Genomic DNA, 24,875 nt, shown 5'->3' with positions numbered 1-24,875 from the left:
TTGAGTACCTGGATAATCACATTTGTTTCACTTAATATCATTACTTATATCAATTATATCATTACACTTAGAATTTTATAAGTAATTACTGCATTTCTTATTATTATCAATTAATTCTGTGTTAAAATGATCAAATTTGAGGCAGCAATAGCTGAAATAAAGTGAAACAATCAATTTATTAATGTATTAGGCTACAATAATAGGATTCATTTCATGTTTATCCTACTATGAGAAAAACAATACTACATTTTGACAAGTTGTTACTGTATCAGCAGATACAAGGCTTCATACATATTACTCAACACGCTCCTCCTGCACCAATCCAGGGGGGTTTTATGTGTAAACGTGAAGGTCTGTTTCAACCTGCCCTGTGGCCCGTAGTCTCCAGATACAGTCTGGTGGGAGAGTAGGTTTCGGTTGACAAGTCTGAGCGAAAGTGGAAGAAAAAGGAGGTGTGTGAACGACACATAAAACTACGCATGTTGTGGGTGTTTGAACTCTGCACGGAGAGCGTGTGGTTTCTCTTGTTTGTGTTATGCTACCAAAATTTTGGACTTTCCAATTTCCTTTAAAACAAGGAATGCATTGAATTGCACGTGTAGATTATACAGCTGAACTACTGCATGTCATATGGCCCAAAACCTCATAGATTGCCCATGATAAGAAATACACTCAACTATTACAAAGGTGGGACATATTATATCTATTATCACTGAATATTTTAAAATACTTTCATATGGATTCATATACTTCAATAATGATTCATTTTGTAAGAAAGAGTCCCCTTAATGTTTGTATGACTCAAACCATGCTTTTGCTTTCACATATCATCGAAATTAACTTCTTCCTGAAATATTGCTAAAAGTCTATTGTTGTATATTCTTTATCAGTGCACCTAAGCCAATGAGCTTGAACTTGTCAAAAATGGTATTTGATGGATGGAGGGCAGGTAGTGTCTGTGTTGCATGTTGCACTTTGCTTCACACTAACAAGCATGAAGCAGGATTTTTTTTTCAGTGGGTTAACACGTCTTAATTCCAGTGAGGCAGTGGATAATATGTACATAACACCATAGTGCCTCCCAGTGGACGAACGCTGTGCCCACGTGCCTTCATCTCTTTAAATGTTGGCTCTTATCTTTTTGAGTTTTGGCTCTTATCGGTGGGACTATGAAGGATTACATAAGAAGCTTACTGTAATCTTTTTTTGCACATACAACATATCTTGACTGTCTAATGTACACTGATGTGATTTGTAAATCTTTTTTAAAAATTCTTCTATTGTACTCTGTTATTTCATATTGTATAAATGTATATATCAGATATTTATATCATATGTGTTGATATCAGCTTACATTATATTCATATTTGCACATTATGCTTGCTCATATATTATGCATAAATACAACTTTATTGGCCTATATAAATATATATTTCAAATATACTATATCTACTATGTCACTTTGATCTGGAATATCAGGAAACTGCAAGATTGGTTTTGTACATACATTTCATATATGCACACTGGTATAGAGTAATGTGGTGTATATTAAATTTGGACCCTTTGGAATCAGTAAAGTCTTTTAATGAAGTGTGCCCATGACATGATGAACTTAACATTTCATCATGGACAACCCTTCAAACCACATCTTTGGGCATGCACCACACATACTGCACACGTTCACTCCTTAAGAACTGGGTCAAAGATATGGCTTGAGGTTTCAGCACTTCCTTTTTAAAAAACCCCTCTGTCGCTCTCAGTACCTTACACACCACTTACAAAAGATAATTTATACTGTGTTAACTGCCTATGTGTCTTGGGGGCCATGCCTGACTGCAAACACCAACTATCAATATAATTTGCAACCCCCACTTTACTCAAGTCAGAGAGTCAGATTCATGTTTCCATCTGGATTCCAATTTGCCTGACTAAATGGAACAAAAACATCTGTTTTTTGTAGATTGCTAACAAATATACTGTAATTGCACTTCGGGGTCACCATAATTATCACCTTTCTGACAATGTCAACAAAAAACTTGAAAATGTATACGCTTCGCAAACTTAAAACGATATATGATATGTAACGATGAATTATTGGATGGACATAAATTGATGCAGATAAGATAAATTAAAAACACATAAAGGACCTTTAAAAAAGCCCCGCCCCATGATGACGCAATCGTTGTTTGGCCCGTGACGCTGCTTGTACACGTAGCCTAGTAGGATGTGTTCATTGAAGATGGTGGCGGTGTGTCAGACTCACTGTCCGGCACATTTGTAAGAATTTATTTATATCTGTACACATTTCCAACATCGGGTAAGAGTAAATATATACCATCATTAACAATGTTTTCGTCTGAGCGTTTCAATCTAGTGTCTATGGCAGACATTAAACTGTTATCCCTGTAGTTAGCATAGGCTAGTTAGCAAGCAATGCTAACGCTAGCTGACCAGGCACTGAACCTGTTAAAATATGCTCGACGAGGGACAAGCGACCTGTAACTGCTCGGTGAAAGACCCTGTCGGTGTTGAATGTGTACGATAAGGAAGAGTCATTTGTTTGCGGGACTGTCTTTAGAAGTCCTGGATTCGGGCAAAATCCGGCGACTTTGGACATCAGTGTTTAGGACATGTAGATTAATGCAGCGTTACCGTTAGCTGTTGAGCCAGGCACAAACATGGACCTCTCCTCGTAGGAAGCTTAATATGTAACGTTAACTTAATGTTGTACCTGACCGAAGAGAGTCAGCTGCTGGTTAGATTTCAACAAGTGTTGCATAATGATGAGAAGTCGGTCCGTTAGCGTTTATTTGTAGAGGCAAGCTGTGCGAGTTTAGTTTTAATGTTGACTGGTGACGCTGAAGTTAGCTTCCTATTCGGGGTTGAGGGAAAAGTTAAGGGAAACAAACAATGATATTTAGCTGATGATTTTTTGTATTTTAGCACCACTTACACTTATGAAAGAGTGTTAGACATTGTAGCAAAAACTTTAACACTGTTTAAACCCACTCTCAGATTTGTTAAACCTTTATTTTTGCTTATGGAAAAGGAAAAAAAGGTTGATATCACTGGTTTTCCCCCTATGCAGCCCACATTAGACCAGGTCCAGGTCTAAAAACCACTGCACTTAGACTTACCAAATCTAGACTAGATTACCAAGCAGACTCCAGAGCCTCATTAAAACACAGTTTCAGATTTGTGAAATCTTCATTGTATTTGTGAAAGTGAAAGAAAGGGCGATTTCACTGATATTTCCCCATCCGGACCTCGTTAGACCAAATAGAATAAAGGTTAAACAGCATTAAGGCTTTTGCTACGATGTCTAACACTCTTTCATAGGTGCAAGTGGTGAAAAAACGGAGAATCAGCCGCTAGATATCTATATTTATGTTTCCCTTAAGTTTTCCCTCAACCCCCAATCGGAAGCTAACTTCACCGTCGTTGTTGACTGTAAATTGGCAACCCGGAGGCTAACGTTAGCTTACGTTTCTTAATGAATTTATAACCTTTAGCGCTTGAAAGATCCGGGGTCACGATGGCACTACGCCTCGAGCGACTTGCCTTCTAGCTGTTTCTGCTAATTATCTGCCTTTTTAACCTTTCAAATGCTCCATGTCTGTCCGTGTTAGCTCCCCTGAACTTCCCTCTGACAGACGAGTCTGTATGTGAAAGGTTGATTAATCTAATCAGAGCACAGTCAGTGTTTTTTTTTTACGATCACAGGTTTGGATTTATGGCATTTTTACTAAAATGTCCAGTCAGCAATTAACGTTAACAACAAACAACAAAGCTTTTACCAGCAGGACTTAGTTGTGACGTTAACAGCGAGTTCCTGTTTCAATAGGAATAATAATGCATTTAATTTGTGCTGCACTTTTCATTAGCAGTGAATCTCAAAGTGCTACAGCCTTAAATTAAAGAAAATAATGAGAGTTATGTAAAAACCCTTATTGAATAAAAAAGTTTTTAAGCCTGTTTTTAAAAGAGTATAGGGTCTGTGCTGCCAAAGTTCAATTATAAGATCATTATTCGTTTTATCTTAAAGGATCAGCTGTTGTCATGCTTACCTGAACTTAAGAAATATCTATAACTGCAATGGCAACATGCTCTCTAATTAAATGTTGTAGATGTTGTAGAAGCCACCACATTCAAAATTACCTTCTTGCAAAATCTGTAGGTGATCATAAAACAGGTGTTGTTTTAATACATAGTAAAGCTACTCAGACATTTCAGATTTCCTCTATTATAATATGACCTTGTTGCTAAGCAGCTGTATATTTTTCAGTGATATTTACGTGTGAGTTTGTGACTTTTATAAAAACAATTCTAATTTCGAATAACTGATATTTTTTCTCATATTTGAAATGTTTCATAATTTTTTACCTGTAGAGTTGCAGAAAGTGTTTTATATGATATGTTTCTTTTTGTCTGAGTAAGACTAGCATTAAAAGTTAAAACCATTTAACTCTGATTGCTTGATGTAGGCAAAGTTAGCATTTATTACAATCAGTCAGTCAGTTGTGTCCTGTTCAATATAGTATTTTATGTGTTTGTCTGGCGTAATATAATAGAGCTTACGTTGAAATTGCCACGTTGTACAGTTCGTTTAAATAGGATCATGGACTACTACACAAATAAAGGTGTGGTAAAGTCTATCAATGAGGCATGTGTTGCTTTTTGTTAACCACTTGTTCTTTCTCTTTTCTCTATCCAGCTACATCTGACTTTAGCCTATTCAGTGATAGCTTCTAGAGTGACCTGGTCCTCGGACCTGTTAACTCTGCAGCCATGCAGCCCCCTCCTCGGACTGGAACTCCTGGAGCCTCTGGCCCTCCTCCCTCTGGGCCTAATATGTTCCGCAGGACCAGGCCTCACAAGCATACAGCAGCAGCCACAGCCTCAATGCCACCTGCTACCCAACCCATGACAGACCCTTTTGCTTTTGTCAGAGCTCCTCCCCCTATGGCTGCAGGTGGACCCCCAACAATACCCAACAGCAACCCTCCACCAATGCAAGCCCCACCGAACACCATGTACTCTCAGGCTGGCTCAGGTCTGCCTCCACAACCACACACACTAGAGGATGTCCCTGCTGCTCCACTTGGTCTCCCACAACCCTCTCTGCCAGGGGTGACCTTGTTCAACCCTCACAGTGCAGGATCACCTGGTGTCTACCCAGCACCAAGTCCCACAGGATACGCATCCTCACATACTGAGCAGGGCTATTTTAATTCAAGAGAACAGATGCCACCCATGGTCACCGAGCCGCAACCCGTGGCTTCACCCCCAGCTCCTAGTCAGACACCTTTTAACCAGGAATTTCAAGGACAGCCTCCTCCTCAGCCTGTGCCCTTCCAGCCAGTGCCTCCCACCACCTCCTCTTCTCAATGGGCCCCTGATCACGGAAGTCGGCCTCCTTCAGTTCAAAACTATTTCCAGCCCACTAGTGATCCTCCATCACAGCCTTTTAATATACCACCGCAGACCCCGGTGTACCCCTCTCACACCCCATCACCCCATCACAACACCCCTACCCCCCCGACACAACTTGGACATTCCCAGATCCAGGCTCCTCTTCCTCTCCAGAACCCTTTAAATGCCCCTGGCTCTCAATGGCCTGACCCAAATGCACCTCAGCTGCATAACTCTCACTTCCAAACTCAGAGCTACTTCAGTCAGAGCTCTGCACCCCAGGACTCATGGTTCAACCAACCTCCACAGGACTCGGGTTACCACCAAATGGGAACTGGCCTGGGCCATCCTCAGCCCCAGCCCCAGCCCCAGCCTCAGCCCCAGCCCCAGCCCCAGCATGACGCTCCTGGATCTCAACATGCATCCAACACCGGGTCTGGGCCTAGTCCTGCCCCTGCCCCACTACCATACTCTCAGGAGTCTGGTACACTCTCAATGTTCTTCAAAGACAATGATGTTGAAAACGAGGAAACACTGGCTGGAGACAGAAATAAGGCAGTGAATGGTATCCCTGAATCCTTTCAGCATCACAGTAACCCACAAGCTGCTGCACCAGCCTACACTGGCCATGCAGATGTTCCTTTGGATTACCAAGGAGCTCCTCTGCAAGATCATTCACACCTACCATACATGAATGATGGTAATCATGCACCACAAGGAAATAGCCAGAAGCCCCCTGATGCCCAGTACGACCATGTGGAGAATTTGGAGTGTGTCCCAAACCTGGAAGTATTACCCAGTGAAACCCATGGCAGCCCTGCTTCTACTGCAGCCCATGGAGTAGACGTGTTTGAAACCGGCCCTAACCTGGAGACTCCAGATTCTATTCCACGACCAATGAGATCTGCCAGTGTGTCATCCAACTATAGCAACATGAGCCATGGGAGTGGAACTGGAACTGGCACTCGTCGACCCCAGGGAGTAGTAGGTACCTTTATTCAGCAGGAAAGCCCTCGTCTCACTGATGATGCTAACCTGTCTGCTGCCACCGGAGGCTATTTTGAGCAGATTGACACTTCTCCAGCTGGAGATATGGGTGCACAACAGAGCTCTCTGGAGCAGATGTGGCCTCATACACCTAGCCCCCCTAAACCAACTGGTATCTTTCAGGCCAGTGCTAACAGCTCTTTTGAACCTGTGCGCTCACATGGGGTTGGGGTGCGTCCTGCTGAAGTTGATAGGGCCAAAATGGTAGTGGAAGGTGGTGCAGATTCTGCACCCGGCAACCTGGAGCAGCCACCAGATAATATGGAAAATATCTATGGGCCAGGGCACCCCTTGCCTGCTGGGGCTGCAGGTGGTGTACCTCATCCGACACATCCAGTGGTTCATTCTCACTCCCGACCTTCATCCCGTGCTTATGGGGCCAGTCGGCCCTGTGAGAGCCCTGCCACGACTCTGTGGGCTCAGAATGATCCTGCTAGCTTGAGTGCTAACATCCTCCTAGCTCCAGCTGCTCCGACAGTTCTTGCCCCTTTACGAGAGCCCAGTGCTGATGTCATCCAACCTCCAGAGGATGGTCCATTGGACCTCCAGCCTTCACAGAGAATCCAGCAAACTTCACAGCAACATTCAGAGAACCTAGAGAACCCACCAAAGGTGAGTGAGGCTGAGCCAGCTGACTCCCAAGGCAACCTGGGCTATGCGTCTCTTCTTGTGTCCGACTCGCTCCATCAACCTGTTTTGATTGCCCCGCCGGTGTCCAATTACAATGTGATTCCCCCCAGTACCCTTCCTCAAGCAGCCAGTCAAAGTAGCCTTAGGGAAACTACCCCACCTGTGAGATCACTCGCACAGGGGCAAGGTGCCAGTCCCTCTCAACCACCTTTAGTAACCCCTAATCAGAATCCACTGTTTGCTCCTGGACCAATGAGCTTCAGTCCTTCAGCCTCTAACCAGGCGCCACTCAATCTTACTCGAGACAACACAGAAGTGGCATCGTCAGAAATCACAGCTCCGCCGCAATCTCAGCCAGTCCGCCCTCCTCTTTCAAGGGGCCAATCATTGGCTGGAGACAGCCACTCTGCTCTTCAAGTTAATCCGCAAGCTTCTCTCATGGCTGCTACTGTCTCTAATCATAATCAACCATCGAATTATGAACTGCTTGATTTTTCTATGCACCAATCACAAACTCAAAACCAAGCATCTGGTCATCCTTCCTCTTTACATGAGTCTTCACAATCTAGTAATGGATTTTACTTACAGGTCACCAAAGATGCACAGCAGGGGTTAAGAGTGGAAGGGAATGCCCCTGTCCAGACCCCAGCCTCTTTATCTACCCCACAGGTACAGCCAGCACCCTCCCAAGCAGCTGCAGTTACACAGCAGCCACCAACTGAACCTCCTAAGACATCAGACTCTCAGGCTGCACTGCAGGGACAAAATGATGCTCCTCCTGTTCCAGTGAGTGGAGCACAACCTCCCCCTGGCCAGTATCCATCTCCAGCACAGGGTCCGCCTGCTGCAGGGAGCGTTCCTCCTTCTGCCGCTGCAGGGTCTCGGGGGCCAGTTCCTCCAGGGGCCTCACAGCCAGCTTCTGGAGAGCCACCTCGACCACCCTCCTCTGCGGGCAGCCATCAGGGCTATGGGCCCCCCCCTGCAGTGCCAGGGCAGATGTATGGAGGCTATTATGGTAACTATGGAGAATACCCAGATAGCAGAGCACCTTATCCTCCTGGCCAGTATCCACCTCCACCTGGGGATCCTAGAGCACAGCAATATTATCACGTATGTGGAAATTCTTTTTCTCTATGCTTGTGAATATATGTATTTGACACTTTTTTGTTATTATCTACAGATGTACATTTGAAAAAGCTTGATGATTAACTGCATCCATGAAATATAAAACGTCAAATTTAAAACAGTGAACAGAAAATCACTCATTCATGTTTTTATATTCTCAGGATGGTCAGTACAGGAACAGAGGAGATCCTTGGTATGGCAGATATGAAGGGGGGAACCCAGCCTACCGTGATCCAAACTACCAGTACAGAGAGCCTCAACCAGAACGACCCAGCTCCAGGACCAGTCAGTACTCTGACAGGCCTTCATCCAGGTCAGTGAAACAGTTTCTCAGTTGTACACCATCTTCAGTATGGGATTTACTGTATGTCATGCCTGCATTTTTATCATTTTAGTCATTTATTTGTTAATGCTGTTTTTAACAGTCTTTCTTATTTAAGAAAATATTACAAACTAGGTAGGGAATCCCCTGCAGTGAGTTGACCTGTAAATTTCACCTCTTATTTGCTTTCTCTCATAGGCAAGGCTATCCTGAGAATTACCACAGAGCAAACCGAAGTGCCTATAGTGATTATTATGCAGAATACCCCAAGAACTATAATTATCCAGGTATGAGCCATTTCCTCTTCCTGTTCACCGAATTTGTTGTAAAATAAAACCTAAAACCTGTACCTAAAACACATTCATCTTTCTGTGTATATAAATGTTTTTTTGATATGAATGTCTCTCTCTTCCTCTCCGTATCTTCTGTGGGAAGGATACAACTATGGACAGTATGACCCTCGATACGGAGCATACTATGATCAGGCCTACTGGGCTAATTATGATGACAGATACAGAGGCAGAGACTACTATAATCAACAAGTGTATCCTGCCAGGTATGCAGAGAAAACAATTTTTACACTCTTAAGTGGTGCATATAAATGAGATTGTTGTTTTTGCATTTGGTAATAGAGTTGTGTAAGAATGTGTTGTAGCAGCAGCTGTGCTGTTAATTTGTATAGTTCCCCTTAATTTATACTGAATGTGTCTATTTGAAAATGGACTTAAAACAGAAGTTTAAGGTTATCTAGTAGATGGATACTTTTAGCTTTGTTAAAATGTTTTACTTCTGCTGTGTTTGTTACATTTATAACTTTTTACGGACTACATGCTACATTGCAACAGGTAGTTTTGCCAAATTGCTTCATAAAAACACTGTACACTCCTCTCACAGGAAAGATGGCTATGACAACCGGTGGACGTACTATCCTGGTTATGATGCCAGTTTTGATGAAGATAACCGTCCATATGTAGAACCGTACGGAGATGAGTTTGACCGACGCAGCATCCACAGCGAGCAGTCGGCGCACAGCGTGCACAGCTCCCGTAGCCACCACAGCAGACGAAGCAGCTTCAGCTCAAGGTCACAACAGGTAAATGTGCAGAATTTTCTTGTATGTGTAGGTGTTTTTACCTTTTGGTATTATCTGGCGCATCGACATACATACAGAAGGCTGAGCCAAGGCCTATCAGGAAAGAGATTATGATTCTTGCAGGCGGCACCACTTGCTTCGTCTCTCTTTGACACCAGCACTCCTTGCTCTCTTAAGCACAACAAAAGATAAAACTTGTTGTCCTTAAAGCGCAAGGAAGGCAAAGGTAAACCTCCCTTCACGGCCTTGACAGCCAATCAGGACAGGTGTTATCTTGTCTCATCTTGGAGTTATACCACATTCCTAAACGTTTGTCCAGCTTTTCCGATATTGAAAAGAATGTTTTTTCCATTTCCTGTTGGGTTTAGGGTGGTTTTTAAGTGTACTTGATTTACTTTCATTATAGCATGATTGTCATTACTGTTAAACTTGCTTTCTCAGCATCTTTTTTGTACAGTGCTGTTCTTGTTAAAACTGTCACAGTGCCTTTATATGCCTTAATGGGAGGGCTGTGAATTTCTCCGAGAAAGGATACAAACGTGATTGTATATATTTATACAATCCCTTTAATGCATTAAAATGTTTCAATTTCAGTGTTCTGAAGATTATTGGCTTTCATGATATTTTGGATATTTGATACTCATGCAATGAATACTCTATGGGCAATGTGTGTTTACCACAGGGAGCAAATTTTGGGGTTTGTGGCTCCATGTATCAAAATTTCAGGAATGAGCTGGAAGGAAAGGTGTTGGAATAAGTTAAACCATCATTATTTTCCAAATTGTGGATCTATTGCTTTAAGGGTTGTTCTTTTATGTTTCACCATTGCTTTTGGAGGATTCAGAAAACATGTAGTACTGTACCAGCCTTGGGTAGATTAGCCTGTGGCTGTTTTCCCATGACAAACCCTGTAGCATCTATTTACTATTAGCTATACCTTAAGGCAGTCTCATGATCATTCCTGGTTCTCAGCTGCTTCATTCACAGTGGCCCCTTTACAATAATAGGATTGTCAGCTATGTAGAAACATAGTTTATTCTTAGGAAAATGAGAAAACTGATAATGACGACATCACAGAAGTTTTTATAGTGTGAGGCTCATAGCATCTTGAGTGAAAAGTATGTGTTGACATTTCACTCATTGAATTGGAGAAGGAGGTTGCGCTTCAACAATGGGATTCTCAATGGAGAGCTAAACCCAAGATCCAGTGATATTGTTCCAAAAATATGAAAAGCACATCTCAAATTTCCTAGTCAAGGAGGACATACTAACATTTCACTTGTTTATTTGACTCACATCACAATCGAAAAACACTTACGTCATTTGGACCTTCCTCATAGCGTTTGAAGTAGGGGTGCAACAGATCACAAAAGTCACTGTTTGGATCATATCACAGTTTTATATATAACTTTGCTTTCCATTTATTCTGTAAAACACTTAACGCAAGGAACTTGTGCCCATTGTCTTAAATGAAAACAACATTCAAGATGTACAATGTTTAAATACAATCGTACAATATGTAAAATATTCAATACTCAATTGTTAAATTTAAGTGCAATATGAGGCATGATACATCCTTTAAACACGGTAGTGAATGAAACAATAGGCTGTGTCCACATCATCAAAACTTGATAACTTACAAACATAAACACATCTTGTCCTGCAGCTTAGCTTGTTGAACTGCTAATGTCAGTTAGCAGCTACACAGCTAACTAGCTGCTCAGCAGCAGCATGTTAAACAGCATGTAAACATACCTACAGATGTCACTTCAGACCCATTAGGTGCTGGTTTGGTCGTTGCTCTTCAAAATCCCTGTTAGTGACACGCTGTCTGTCCAAGACTTGTACTTACAGCAGTTTGTTTACTTTGTCTCCAAGGAGACATTAAAATCTGCAGTTAATCCGCGGTTCACATGTGTGCCGAACCGTGGGGGGTAGTCCGTATGGATCACGGATCAACTACGTCCCGTTACACCACTAGTTTGAAGTATACAGGTTCAATTCAGTCATATATATATATACACGGGCAGAGTTAATACACAGCTGGGAGTTGGACCCAATTATTTAGGAACCAATCACTTTTTCTAATTTCATGTTTCTAGATTCAGGGACCAATCACAAGTATATAGTTAAATCTGATTTAAACCTCATTACATACAATATGAAACTTCACAAAACACTGTTTCTGGTCATCATTAATTTACTATTAAGAACATACAATAAATGGCAATAAAGGGACATTTAGATCACAAAATCATCATTAAGTCCATTTGGTGTGATAGTGTTGAGTGTGTGTATATCCAAAACATTTCTCTCTGGTCCAATTTCTTCAAAACATCACCTCCTCTAGTTGGCATCATGACTTTCTCAATCCCACAGAATTTTAATAGAGAAGTTAAACTGTGATTTGCTTCAGCATAATGTTTTGCGATTGCATCATCAACATTGCATGTACAGATAGCAGTTTTGTGCTCTGATGTTTGTTTAAGGGGATGTTTGGTTTGTCCAACGTAAGCTAGACCACAGGGACATAATAAGTAAATCATCTGAGTGGAATTACAATTTATAAATTCACAAATGGGAATTTTCCCTCCAGTGTGGAAAGGTTGATCACTTTAGTATTTATTGTATTGTTGCAGCGGGTACAACTATGTCCATGTGATCTAGCTTACGTTGGACAAACCAAACGTCCCCTCAAACAACAAATATCGGAGCACAAAACTGCAATCTGTACAGGCAACGTGGATGATGCAATTGCAAACCATTATGCTCATTAAAATTTTGTGGGATTGAGAAAGTCATGATGCCAGCTAGAGGAGGTGATGTTTTGAAGAAAATGGCCCAGAGAGAAATGTTTTAGATGTACACGCTCAACACTATCACACCAAATGGACTTAATGATGACTTTAGCTTAAAATGCTTTTAAGACTGTTTGTAATCTAAATGTCCCTCTTATTGCCATCTTGTGTATGTTCTTAATAGTAAATCAATGATGACCAGAAACAGTGTTTTGTGAAGTTTCATATTGTATGTAATGGGATTTAAATCAGATTTAACTGTATACTTGTGATTGGTCCCTGAATCTAGAAACATAGAATAAGAAAAGTGATTGGTTCCTAAATAACTGGGTCTAACTCCCAGTTTTGTATTAACTTAGTTACTTACTTAAATAAGCTCTTGTATATATGATCGATCAAAGTGAAATGTTAGTATTTTGTCCTCCTTGACTTGGAAATATGAGATGTGCAACCTTTTCATATTTTTGGAACAATTTCACTCTCAATGCTAATGAAAGCTGCACTTATCTACTCCGCACTTACATTATTAAGATTTTACACAAAGTTTTCAGCATCATCCCAATAACTCTCTTAGCAACATTGGCTTTAATATATAAATAACAACCAGAGCCCCGTTCTTTGTATGTGGATAAAAGTCCAAACCTGCTAAAGTGCAGGTTTACTGACAGTTACCTGGATAATGACCAAAACATTTTAGGGTGAACCCCAAACATGAACAAACTGTCAGATACAAATGTCTCCCTTTCTCATATTTAATGAAAGAATGGTGATATAATTATGATTGTAGGTAAGAACATTCAAGTTATTGACAAATTATTATGATTTATTGGTGTGATTATCACAATTACATTTTTATAATGAAGTGTTACTTATACATGATAAAATATAAGTTTGGGAACTAAAAAGGAATCAATCCAAATGTAGTTTGGGATATTCTGAGCAAAAGACATAAACTTAACTAAAAGATTCTGACTTTTAAAAGACCAGTGGAGCCAGAACATGAGACTTTTAATTTGACACTAAAACCTATTAAGTGATTAACTGCATAACTCACTTTGCTGAAACATGTTAAAGCAATTTAAGCTGCTTTTTGGGATGTTTTAGTAATGTTTCATTTTCATATATGATTAAAACCTAAAAGTTTTTTTTTTTTTTTAAATGTTGAATGAGGAGAACTGTACCAATCATGCAGCCAGCATCGCACACGCTCTGACCACATTCACTGGTGATATCTGATTGTTTAACAGTGATGAAAGTGTGGAAACACTGTGGAGCACAATGTAACAAAATAACAGCAGTAGCAATGTAGGAGTGCACATAAAATGAGATTTATGTCAATTAATCTATTGCCCCAGTACATGTTGGGAGGGATCCCAGCACACCTACTTCATTTAACAGCAGTCACATGATCAGCACTCGGCCAATCATATGAATGCTGATCATGGCTGCAACTCTACACTCATTCTCACTTTGTTATTCAACATAACTTCATCCAGGATTAACAAATTAATCCCCAAACTGCCTTCAAAGAACCAAATTAGCAAGATGAGTATTAACATAATTATTGTAGCCTGATAACAGCATGTTAGCCTGAATTAGTCAAGTCGTTTGAAGAACAGAGCCGTGATGTATCAGACTTAACAAATGGCTGATTCTGCTCACTTGCAATGAGTTTTTAAGTTTAATAACTGGGTGTTTGCTTTTATGATTAATATATCTTCCTATCTGATAATTCTCTTCGTTTGTCCTCCCATCCTTCAGAGTCAGGTGTACAGGAGCCAGCCCGACTTAGTGTCAGCAGTCTACGACACCACATCATCCACTTTGGCTGTGGACTACTCCTATGGACAATTCCCGAATCAGACTGACGCTACTCAGAACTACAGTCAGTACATGTATCCCTCTGAGTACCCTGCGGACAACACCTGGACCGCCCCTGAGCAACGTAAGTACACAATCCTCAGTTTCAAGAAAGTCGGCATTTAGAGGATAGCACTGGTTCCTCCTTTTATCTATCCCGCTCTTAGCCAAACTGATTTTCCCTCCAGCCCCCCCTCGTCCTGCAACCCCAGAGAAGTTCACCATACCCCATCGTTGTGCCCGCTTTGGACCTGGTGGTCATCTGGTCCAAGTTCTGCCCAATCTCCCCTCAGCTGGGCAGCCTGCTCTTGTTGATATTCACAACTTGGAGGTACATTTTTTTAACAGATTACATTTCAGTGTCTTAGTGTAGTTTTTGTCCATTGTATTGTAGAAGGATGATTTAATTAAGTGAAACAGTGAGAAGGGAGTTAATGTTGCTTTCATAGTATTTTGATGTCATAAATGCAAAGCACAACAGAATTGTGTACCCCTAAACTACAGGCCTGTCCTAACATGTTCTTGATTAAGGGATGTAAAAAGAGTATTATTATTATTCTCCTGGCTTGGATACATCTAGCAGAGCAAGCTGTATTTTGATATACCAAACTTGGAAATGGCTGATGTTTCTTTTAGACTAGTTGTTTTTTACAAGGACATGATAAATACAGACAAATGTAGAATTTATAACTCAATATATTTATAACTAATCTTGCACTTAAAGATGAGCATTAGATACTAAACACCCTGTTATCTGTTAACATAGCACTGACAGTCAGTCAAATTTAGCACCCTGACTGCTTCTTCAGACTCCTGAGAATATATAAATACGATGTAAAGCCGCTATAAAGTATCATTTTGAACTCTGTCTGTATTTGCAGACTATGCTGCAGGATACCCCGGATCAGGCAGAACTGCGAGGCTTCCCTGGACCTCTTGTTAAGTAAGTGTATTCAGCCCTTTTTATCCATCACAGATAGCTTTGAGTCACTTACCTTTAAATGATAAAGCATTGTTATGTTCAACAAATCCAATGAACAGACCAAAATCAGCAAACAACAGTCTTTGGCTTTCTGCCCTAACTAAGCCTATTGCTTCCTACTGAAGACATAAAGCTTTAAAAGGAATATATAGTTTCATTTTTAAAATATGTCAAGTAATTTTCTAAAAAGTTAATTGTTAATTGTTTGTTGTTGCCTTGTAGTGTCTTGATATAAGTGTGTATAAAAGGTAGCATTGGTTTGACTAGTCCCTGCTAGCCTGTGTCACATCTTGCTCCCTGTTCATCAGAGAGGAGACCCATAAGGTGGACGTGATAAAGTTCTCCCAGAACAAAGCACTGGAATGTTCCCGTGACAACAACCTCTTGGATAGAGACTCTGCCCGCCTACTTTGGGACTTCATTATGCTGCTCTGTAGACAGAACGGGGTAAGACTATGCAGATGTAACTGGCAGTCTCTCTCAAAACTGAAAGCATGCTTTGCATATTTGCTCAAAACAACGTTCTCACCGTCACCCTCTCTTTCTTAAGACTGTGGTCGGCACGGACATCGCTGACCTCCTGCTGAAGGAGCATCGCTCTGTCTGGCTGCCGGGCAAGAGCCCTAATGAAGCCAACTTGATTGATTTCAACAATGAACCGCTGGCACGAGCTGAGGAGGAGCCGGGAGCCGGACCACTGTCCCTCCTATCTGACACCTTCATGACCGTACCGGAGAACATCGGCAAGGAAACGGAACGCTTCAGGGAGCTGCTGCTGTTTGGCCGCAAGAAGGTGAGAAATACCCTCTTTTAACTGTATTACGTTCAGTTTATTTAACTATTATGTTGTGAAATCTGAAATGTTTTTGTCTGTGGAATAGGATGCACTAGAAGCAGCCATGAAGGGAGGTCTCTGGGGTCACGCCCTGCTGTTGGCCAGTAAGATGGACAACAGGACACATGCACGTGTCATGACAAGGTAAAGTGACTTATAAACTTGCTTGAACCTATATTCTGTGATCATTTGTACAGATTTAAAGATGTAATTTATTTTGTCTGTCTTTGTCTCTCAGGTTTGCCAACAGTTTGCCTATCAATGACCCTCTTCAGACAGTGTACCAGCTGATGTCAGGGAGGATGCCTGCATCAGCCACTGTAAGTATTGCTTTGAACTTCTGTCATTAACCTCACATTTACATTATTACTCTCATTATTTTTTACAATTGTCCTGAAGAAGTTGCTTAGGTGTTATTTTTCTAGTGTGCAGTATTGCATATCTTTATTGCCATTTAAGTGTTTAGATGAAATATGTCTTGTATTCACACAGTGCTGCGGAGAGGAGAAATGGGGTGACTGGCGCCCTCACCTGGCCATGGTGCTGTCGAACCTCACGCACACCCTGGATCTGGATACGCGCACAATCACCACCATGGGTGACACTCTCGGTAGGATTGCATCAAAAAAGGCTGTAACTCATTTGACTGAACTAAACTGCGATTGCATTCTTGACCGCTATAAACACCTCACATTCCTTCTGCACTCGTTTTGTGTTGTGGCAGCTTCCAAGGGGCTGATTGATGCTGCACACTTCTGCTACTTGATGGCTCAAGTTGATCTGGGAGTTTTCACAAAGAAGAGCACCAAGATGGTTCTGATTGGCTCCAACCACAGGTAAGAGGCAAAGACAGGCACACACGCACACATTTGTAAGGGGACTTTTAAGACCATCTTGTAGTTTGGACAAAATATGCCAGACATATAATCATATCTTTGTCTCTTTGCTTCAGTTTGCCCTTTTTCAAATTTGCAACCAATGAAGCAATTCAGAGGACTGAGGCCTATGAGTATGCTCAGTCTCTGGGTTCCCAGCCCTTCACACTGCCTAATTTCCAGGTAGGGGTTTTTTGTATTTACTATTTAATAAATTTACCAATAAATGCACAATTTGTCCCTTGTATAGGAGTCCTGAGTATGTATGACATAGCACATGATTTTGAGATTATACTCCTGAGGGATGACGCTGTTCTCTGCTCTTTATTGTCTCTTATTAGGTGTTCAAGTTGATCTATGCATGCCGCTTGGCCGAAGCGGGCCTGAGTGCTCAGGCCTTCCACTACTGTGAAGTTATCTCTAGGACTGTCCTCGTGCAGCCGTCCTACTACTCTCCTGTTTTTATTAGCCAAATCATACAGGTATGCACTCATTCCTCTTCTTGTCTCTTGCTTTGTTTCTCCTCTGTAGAGTCATTACAGATATATATACAGATACAAATGTGAATTTGTGCCATTTGTTGACAGATGTCTGAAAAGCTGCGGTTCTTCGACCCACAACTGAAGGAGAAGCCAGAGCAGGAGTTGTTCAATGAGCCTGAATGGCTGATCCACCTCCGACAGCTGGAAGGACAGATCAGGGTGAGCAGGAGTCAAAGTATTTGTAGTTGTGTGTGTGTGTGTGTGTGTGTGTGTGTGTGTGTGCTAATTTAATGGAAGTACAAACAAAAGATTTTCAAATTTAGCATTTTGTTTTATTAATATTGTTTAGTATGGTTTGGTATGGCATTTCCAGTGTGATGTTTGGACTCTTGATTGTAACAATAGTTGCAGACTTTTTAACTCAAATTCCTGATGTGATAATGTTTTCACTACTTATTTTTTCAAAAATAGTTGTATTTGAAAATTCTGACTTGAGATTATGGATTTTAATTCACATTTAACATATTGGAATAATTAATTTGTACCTTTATCACAAATATATATCTTGTCTTTTTTAGACGGGGGCGATTACTTACAATGCAGACAGAACAACTCCTACACAGTACAGCTGCAGCAGCCCCAGCTCTGACTTGGACCAGCCCACTCCACCTGAACCTTACAGCATGCCGCTGGAGTTAGACGGCCCCACCCCTGACAACCCACTAATGAGTTCATTACTACCAGGGCCTCCACCACAAGGAGTACAGCTGATGCCTCCAGGTGCGTGCAGATGTGTTCAAACTTATGTTCTCGTCTTTAACCTCTCTGTGCCAGATTCAAAATACAAAAGATCTCATCTCTTCTAATTTCTTTCAGCTCCCACCTCCATCCTCCAAGAAGGGATGGCCCCAGATATGCCCCAGTTCTACCCAGTACCCCCCAGTGGACCACCAGGCCAGATCCCAATCTCAGGCTACCCTCCGCAGGATCCCGGCTTTGCCCCGCCTCCCTTCCAGCCTCAACACGAGCAGCCTGACATGTATCCAGGAGCTCATCAGCAGACGTGTCCCCCACCTCCTCAAGTGGGCCAAATGTCACCACATATGCCCCCACAGGTGCAGCATTCACCTGTACAGATGAACCACCCGCCACCCCAGATGCCTCAACACATGCCTCCTTCTCCTGGGCATATGCCGCATTTAGAGCAGCCGCCCTACGCGCCACCGGAGATGCAAATGACACAACAAATGCCACCTTCTCCACACAGAAGCTCCCTCACACCTCAGAAGGACTTTTATGACCACATGGCTCAAATGGTCAGTATTCTTTGTCTCTCTTGCAACAGCTCTGTCCATAGAGCATGTGCTTTTATGTTGCTGTGTAAATGCAATAGAGAATGCTTAGTAGTTTGTCTTTTGTGGCACTGCAGGGTCCTGGGAGGCGATCAAGGTCGACTTCACAGTCTTCAATGCATATGGTGCGTTTGTGTTTCATGTATAAATGGCTGAAATACGTCTGAGGCTTTTTCTGTTGTATCTATTTAGCGCTTGCTTGTAGTAGAGCTTAAGTTTTGAATCTCTACCATTTTCTAAATTAATGACACGTACAATGCATGCATAGGCACAAAAAGAGCAGCATGATAGCTAGCAGCATATGCAGGCAATTTAGGAGTTCTATATCAGCATCAAGAGTTCAATTACAGAATGACATACTGTATGCATACACAATAGAAAAAAGGGAATAGAGGAAGCATGTCCATGTCAAAGCATCCCATCAGGCAGCCTCACTGTACAAAAATAAGCTCTTCCTACATGAGACTCAAAAGAACAAAATATACAGTATGTTATTTTTACCAGTGTCGGTTTACTGGTTTTACAGGCTTCAGGACGCCGCTCTCGCACCACCTCTGAGTCCTCCACTCACTCTGGGGGAAGAGAGCGGAGCAATTCAGCTGTCAAGCAGGCCTCTCCACCTCCACCTTCTATTCCCGAGCAGCCCAGCAAAGAAGAGGCCAAGAAGGCCAAGAAAGACTCCCCGAAAAAGGTTTATATTCACACACATATAAGCATTCAGGTCTTCAATCAGCGCTCTATAATGTTCACCAGTAAGTGTTCTGTGCAAACTGTCTTTCACATGCAGAGCGGCGGCGGTGGTGTTGGCTGGCTGAGCTGGCTTTATAGGAAGGGGAAGAATGAAGCTCACCTGCCAGATGACAAAAACAAATCTGTAAGTGTACATTTGTATGCATCGCACATGACTGATTTCAGCATTCCTTTGTATTTAGATGAACATTTTTGCACTGGTTTTTATTATTTACTTCCACATATGACCAACAATGATTAAGAGTGCAATGTTCTTTGTTTTCAGATTGTGTGGGATGAGCAGAAGCAGAAATGGGTCGACTTGAACGAGCCCGAGGAGGAGGTCTGTAATGTTGGTCTACAAGTCAGAATTATTTCTTGTTTGTTGTTTAAACTGACAAAGCCTGAAAGTTTTATAGATCAACCAGTTCTGATGTTATGTTTTCTTTAATAATCTGTCAGAGTAAACCCCCTCCTCCACCTCCCTCTGGGTTCCCCAAAATGGCTCCAATGCCTGGGCCTGGAGGGCCCGCTGCACCCCCGGGTGGTGGTCCTCCTGTCAACATGTTCTCCAGGAAGGCTGGTGAGTCCGGGGTTACCCATGGTGGCTTTTGGCTTCACGAACACCACGATTGACTTTGCACAAGTGGAATCATTTTAAAGTCGAATTACAAGTTGTAGAAAAAGTGATCAAAAGACTGCATAATAAAATTGTCTAACAAATTAAATCAGCATTCACAACTGCAGTTTCTTTCTTCTCAGGCGCAAGGAGTAGATATGTGGATGTTCTGAACCCCAGTAGAACGGCTAAACCAGGTGGATTAGCTCCTGCCCCTCCTCCTGCAGACATCTTTGCTCCTCTGGCACCGATGCCCATGCCCGCTAACCTATTTGTGCCTAGTTCAGGTGCGTGTCACATATGAAATGAATATGTAAAATAATGTCAATTACTAAAAATAGGTTGTCTTTGTGTATTTGTGTTACAGTACAGCGACTAAAGTAATGAAATATTTGTGTTTATACCTGATGTAGCTCCTGACGATCAACAACCTCTGGAGGGCAGTGAGGGAGGCAATCAGGAGCAGAATTCACCAAACACCAGCGCTGCTCCACAGGTATCTATGACTGTAATGGTAAACCTTGTCGCTCTAATGCTTAAAACACCTTGTGGCATCAAATATGCATCAGCTTTTTGTTCTAATTTCTTTTTACTCTTAAATAATAAGTTTTTAAAGGTCACGGGACATGATAACAGGGGTAATTTAGTCAACAAATTGCAAAGCTGAAGCTCTACTTGCACTTTTATCTGTCCAGATGTTCAACCCGACGTTGTTACCACCTGCCCCAGAGGGTCCTCCCATGCCTGATGGGTTACAGTCCGGGGAGGTAAGACAAGTTGCTCCTGCCAGCCGGCAGCATCACAGTCTGCTACTGTAGCTATCATAGTGCCATCATGCCACCACTGAAACATGATGCTCGACACCTAACAGCCAGTGCGTGCAGTTTGCTTATTTGTATGACTGTGAGTTAATGTAAGAGAACATGAAAGGACATGCATGCACGTCAACTTAAAATCTTTCCTCATAATCATGCAAAATGCGCAGCCTTGATAAAAAATGTTAAATCTTTGTTCCATTTGCTGTTATATTCTAATTCTCTCCATGTCTGTTTTTTAAGAACCATAATTTCCTAACTCTGATTTATTTATTTTTCATTCTGAACTGGTGGTTAGTGGAAAGAGATCTAATTCAGTGCATGAAATAATATTAATATGGGTTTGTGGTTTGTGTTTTTTTTTTTTTTTTTTTTTTTTTTGTCTACTGTTTATTTCCCTCCTGCTGTCTTTAGCTCTCACGTTCTAGCTCAATGAGTTCTTTATCACGCGAAGTGAGTCAGCATTTAAACCAGGTACCTCTAGCAGGGCCTTGAATGGTCCACTCTCACACCCCCACCCCCCCGCCTGCCACTCACCTACTGTAGCTCACCACATCACTAGTAGCACGCTTCACCATTTGCACTTGAAGCTTTGCCGCCCATCCACCCCAGGATGTCTGCCTGCTCACCTGCCTGCCGTCTCCAGCATTACTAACTTAACTCTGTATCTGTTATTGATCTCACAACCTGGAAAATGATCAACAAATTTAAACTGAACAAAGCTGCAGTGGAAGTTCCTTATTTTAATGGCAATGTCGGTCCGTCAGTCAGTCAGTCAGTCAACCGCTTTGATCCTGACTCTTAGCAACTATTGGATGGATTGCCATGACATTTGGTACAGATATCCACAGTCTCCTGCTGACTTTGGTGATCCACTGACTCTTCATCTAGAGCCACAAGCAGGTCAAAAATTATACGTATCCAGTGAAATATCCACTGGATAGATTGGTACAAAATAAGAAACAAACATTCATTGTTCCAAGTGATGACTGACGACTTTGTTCCTCTGACTTTTCCTCTTGTGCCGCCATGAGGTTGATATTTGTGATTTTGAGTGTAATGTGTTGCCAACTAATGGATGGATTGCCATGAAATTTCGTACACACATTCATGATCCCCCTCAAGATGAATTCTACCAACTCTAGTGATCCCTTCACTTTCTATCTAACGCAATCATCAGGTGACATTTTTTTAATTTGTCCAATACTCTAGCTTACCTGTAAAACTAATGACACTCCCATCAGCCTCAGCTGTACTTCGTTTAGTCCTAATTACCAAATATTAGCATGCTAACATGCTAAATTGAGATTGTGAACATTGTAAACTTTATACATGCTAAACATCAGCGTGTTAGCATTGCCATTCTGAGCATGTTAACAGGCTGATATTTGAATAAGCTCAAAGCACTGCTGTGCCAAAGTACAGCCTCACAGATCCGCTAGCACGGATGTAGACTCTTGGTCTTGTTTATACTTGTGAACCATCTATTTGTCATGAAAGTTATTGGTTAACTTTTGAGTCACAGATCAGAGAGTGAAGCATGCTGGAGACTGTTGCTTGTTGACTCCCTTGTTTGATGTCATGGGAGCACACAGCTTCATTAACACGCCATAATGTTTGCATGGTTACTAAAACAAGTGAAACAGTGGTTTGTAATGCTGCCTCACTGTGGATCCAAATCCCCTTTTGCCATTACTGTTCCTCTTTTTCCTTGGCTTCTGTTTTTATAATGTTGTTTAACCAGAGTGTGGCATTGGGAGTGCATCTTTTTGTACTTTATTAACCAGAAAAATGGTGATCGTCTATCCCGATGCCAGCACTCTCTCTCACAATAGAAGTAATTAGATTGTAACAAAACTCTGCTTGTCTTTTGCAGAGTCATCCTGCCCAGGGACCCGCACCCACTGGAGGCGTCACCTTTTATAACCCTGCACAGTTTGCACAGGTAAAGATTCAGATTCAGTATCCTGCTTCTGTTGTAAAAAGGCCTCATCACTCTTCCCTTTGCACTTCATAATCGTCTTTCCTCGTTTTTTTTTTTTTACCGCTTTCTGCAGACAAGTGCACCATCAGGAGGAGGACTCCGCTCTGGCCGTCTGGGCGGTCAGCGCCAGTACCCAGTGTTGAAGTAAACATCATCCCAGAGTGAGATTGTAAACAGACTTGTTGGATAGAGTGATATCCTACCTGGAAGTACATGAAGCACATGGACATACTGCTCTCTGTCTTAAGGACCCTTCTTTTTTTTTTTTTTTTTTTTTGCCTGCACCTAAGAAGAGCATAATCACAGTCTCCATCATGTTGGTCTTTGTCAAACAGCTTAACCACTCTTTCATCTTTTTCTTTAGTTCAGTAATTCTCACTGGTGTATTTTTTTTTTTTAACAGGCATGGTGTTTTCCTTGAAGGGCTTTTTCCTGCATTCAAACAGAAAACAGACAGATGTATAAAGGGTTTTAACACACACGTAACGCTTATCCATTGATGCATTCATACACAAACTGTATTTTCATGTCGGCATAATTTAGTGTAAAATAAATATGTTGCTCCTCTAAGCTGTTCAGCTTCCCCTCAAACGCAACACTGTTAACTGTTAACACAATCAGCATTTAGTTTTCCCTTTTGTGTCCAAATGTCCATGTTTGATTGATTGTTTGTGTGTGTGTGTGTGTGTGTGTGTGTGTGTGTATGGGTGATGGATAGAAAGAAAGTAGCACCTTTTTAATTTCATATTGTGGACTTGTATGTGCATTTGCAGTTCTTCAGTGTTCTTCTGTCAACTGGAGATGGCAATTTCGTGTGAGAATGAATTGTGTTAATAGTGCATTGTCTGCTGTGTTGTTCGCTTTTCCCTCAGTCGCCCTCCAGTAAAGGCAGGATGTTTTGATGACACGGGGGGAGAGACTCATACTCGACTTCGCAACCCGAGAGTTGGAGAAAGTCTGCAGTGTTAGGATGCTGCTTGTTTCAGATATTTATTTACATGTCCTCCTGCCCGTCAGCAACTCTTCACTTTAAAGATGTGTCGGGGTCTTTCGTCCAAGTTAGGCTCAAGTTTCTCTCCTGAGAGATTTGACGATATCGCCGAAACAAAGGGTGACTTCAGAACAGCAGGAATCGGGATTAAAACCGCATTTTAAATGTTGCTAAAAAAAAAATAAATCTATCCAAATATTTGTATATCAGATTGATTGTATTTATGAGCTGTAGGCATACAAGTGTGTGTGTGTGTGTGTGTGTGTGTGTGTGTGGAGAGCAACTAATTTTTTCTGATTAGCTTTGATGAAATGCATTTATGATTCACTAAAGATGACATGGATTCATATTCTGATCATTTATATTGGCCGCTTCTGCAGACAAATAAATCTTTATCTAAATTGTGAAATGAGAGCTAATTGTACTTCCTTGTCATTTGAATTTACTGATACGATTTTTATTTCACATCACTTGTCATCCCAACATCCCTTGCTTCTAAAATGTTTCAGATTCGGTGATTTTGTAGATATCAGTTTATGATTTAAAAGATCATCTTTTGTTCAAGAAAAAGCTATTGTTTTGCCCGATGTTTTAGAATTCCTCATGTAAAATTCTTGACATAAAGCAGTGAACACAACAGGTAAATACTAATGGAAATAAAGGTATTTTTGAGCCCTGTAGCACTTTGAAAGAGACGTCTATTGGTTTCATTCATTACAGGATTTTGTCTTTTAAAATAAAGTCACTATCGTTAAATGTTAGAAATGTGTTAAATCTCAAATAGATAACTTTTTGGCAGGAATCTACCGGAGGAAAGTATTTTTGTCAGTTGAAGGAGTCACAACAAAACCTGTAAAGTTGCCACGTTTTCCTACACACATTAATGCAGATGTGACACAAAACAGCTCCTTTAGGATCAATAAA

The 24,875-nt window shown here is 41.5% G+C and overlaps 1 protein-coding gene across 4 annotated transcripts; it reads left to right on the top strand.

The window, feature by feature from the left end:
- Positions 1-2,191: 2,191 nt before the first annotated feature.
- Positions 2,192-24,856, top strand: sec16a (SEC16 homolog A, endoplasmic reticulum export factor). 4 transcript variants are annotated; one of them, XM_042394505.1, is made up of 32 exons: positions 2,214-2,317; positions 4,715-7,071; positions 7,678-8,199; positions 8,376-8,527; positions 8,735-8,823; positions 8,972-9,092; positions 9,431-9,629; positions 14,189-14,372; positions 14,476-14,618; positions 15,169-15,230; positions 15,578-15,716; positions 15,820-16,062; positions 16,151-16,248; positions 16,343-16,424; positions 16,597-16,714; positions 16,829-16,940; positions 17,057-17,162; positions 17,321-17,461; positions 17,567-17,680; positions 18,040-18,241; positions 18,338-18,777; positions 18,891-18,938; positions 19,340-19,504; positions 19,601-19,687; positions 19,829-19,885; positions 20,005-20,125; positions 20,305-20,448; positions 20,575-20,657; positions 20,857-20,928; positions 21,391-21,450; positions 22,853-22,921; positions 23,034-24,856. In XM_042394505.1, the coding sequence occupies exons 2-32, from the start codon at positions 4,789-4,791 to the stop codon at positions 23,106-23,108; spliced, it is 6,531 nt and encodes a 2,176-aa protein (XP_042250439.1). In that variant the 5' UTR covers positions 2,214-2,317; positions 4,715-4,788; the 3' UTR covers positions 23,109-24,856. The 4 variants fall into 4 exon arrangements, with proteins under 4 accessions (XP_042250437.1, XP_042250439.1, XP_042250436.1 ...); XM_042394503.1 differs by having other exon boundaries at positions 2,192-2,277; positions 4,715-8,199; XM_042394502.1 differs by having other exon boundaries at positions 4,715-8,199.
- Positions 24,857-24,875: the final 19 nt, after the last annotated feature.

Source organism: Thunnus maccoyii, chromosome 19, assembly GCF_910596095.1.
Source record: "Thunnus maccoyii chromosome 19, fThuMac1.1, whole genome shotgun sequence".
NCBI lineage: Eukaryota > Metazoa > Chordata > Actinopteri > Scombriformes > Scombridae > Thunnus > Thunnus maccoyii.
The sequence above is the reverse complement of the archived record's forward strand: the minus strand, read 5'-3'. Positions and strand labels throughout refer to the sequence as shown.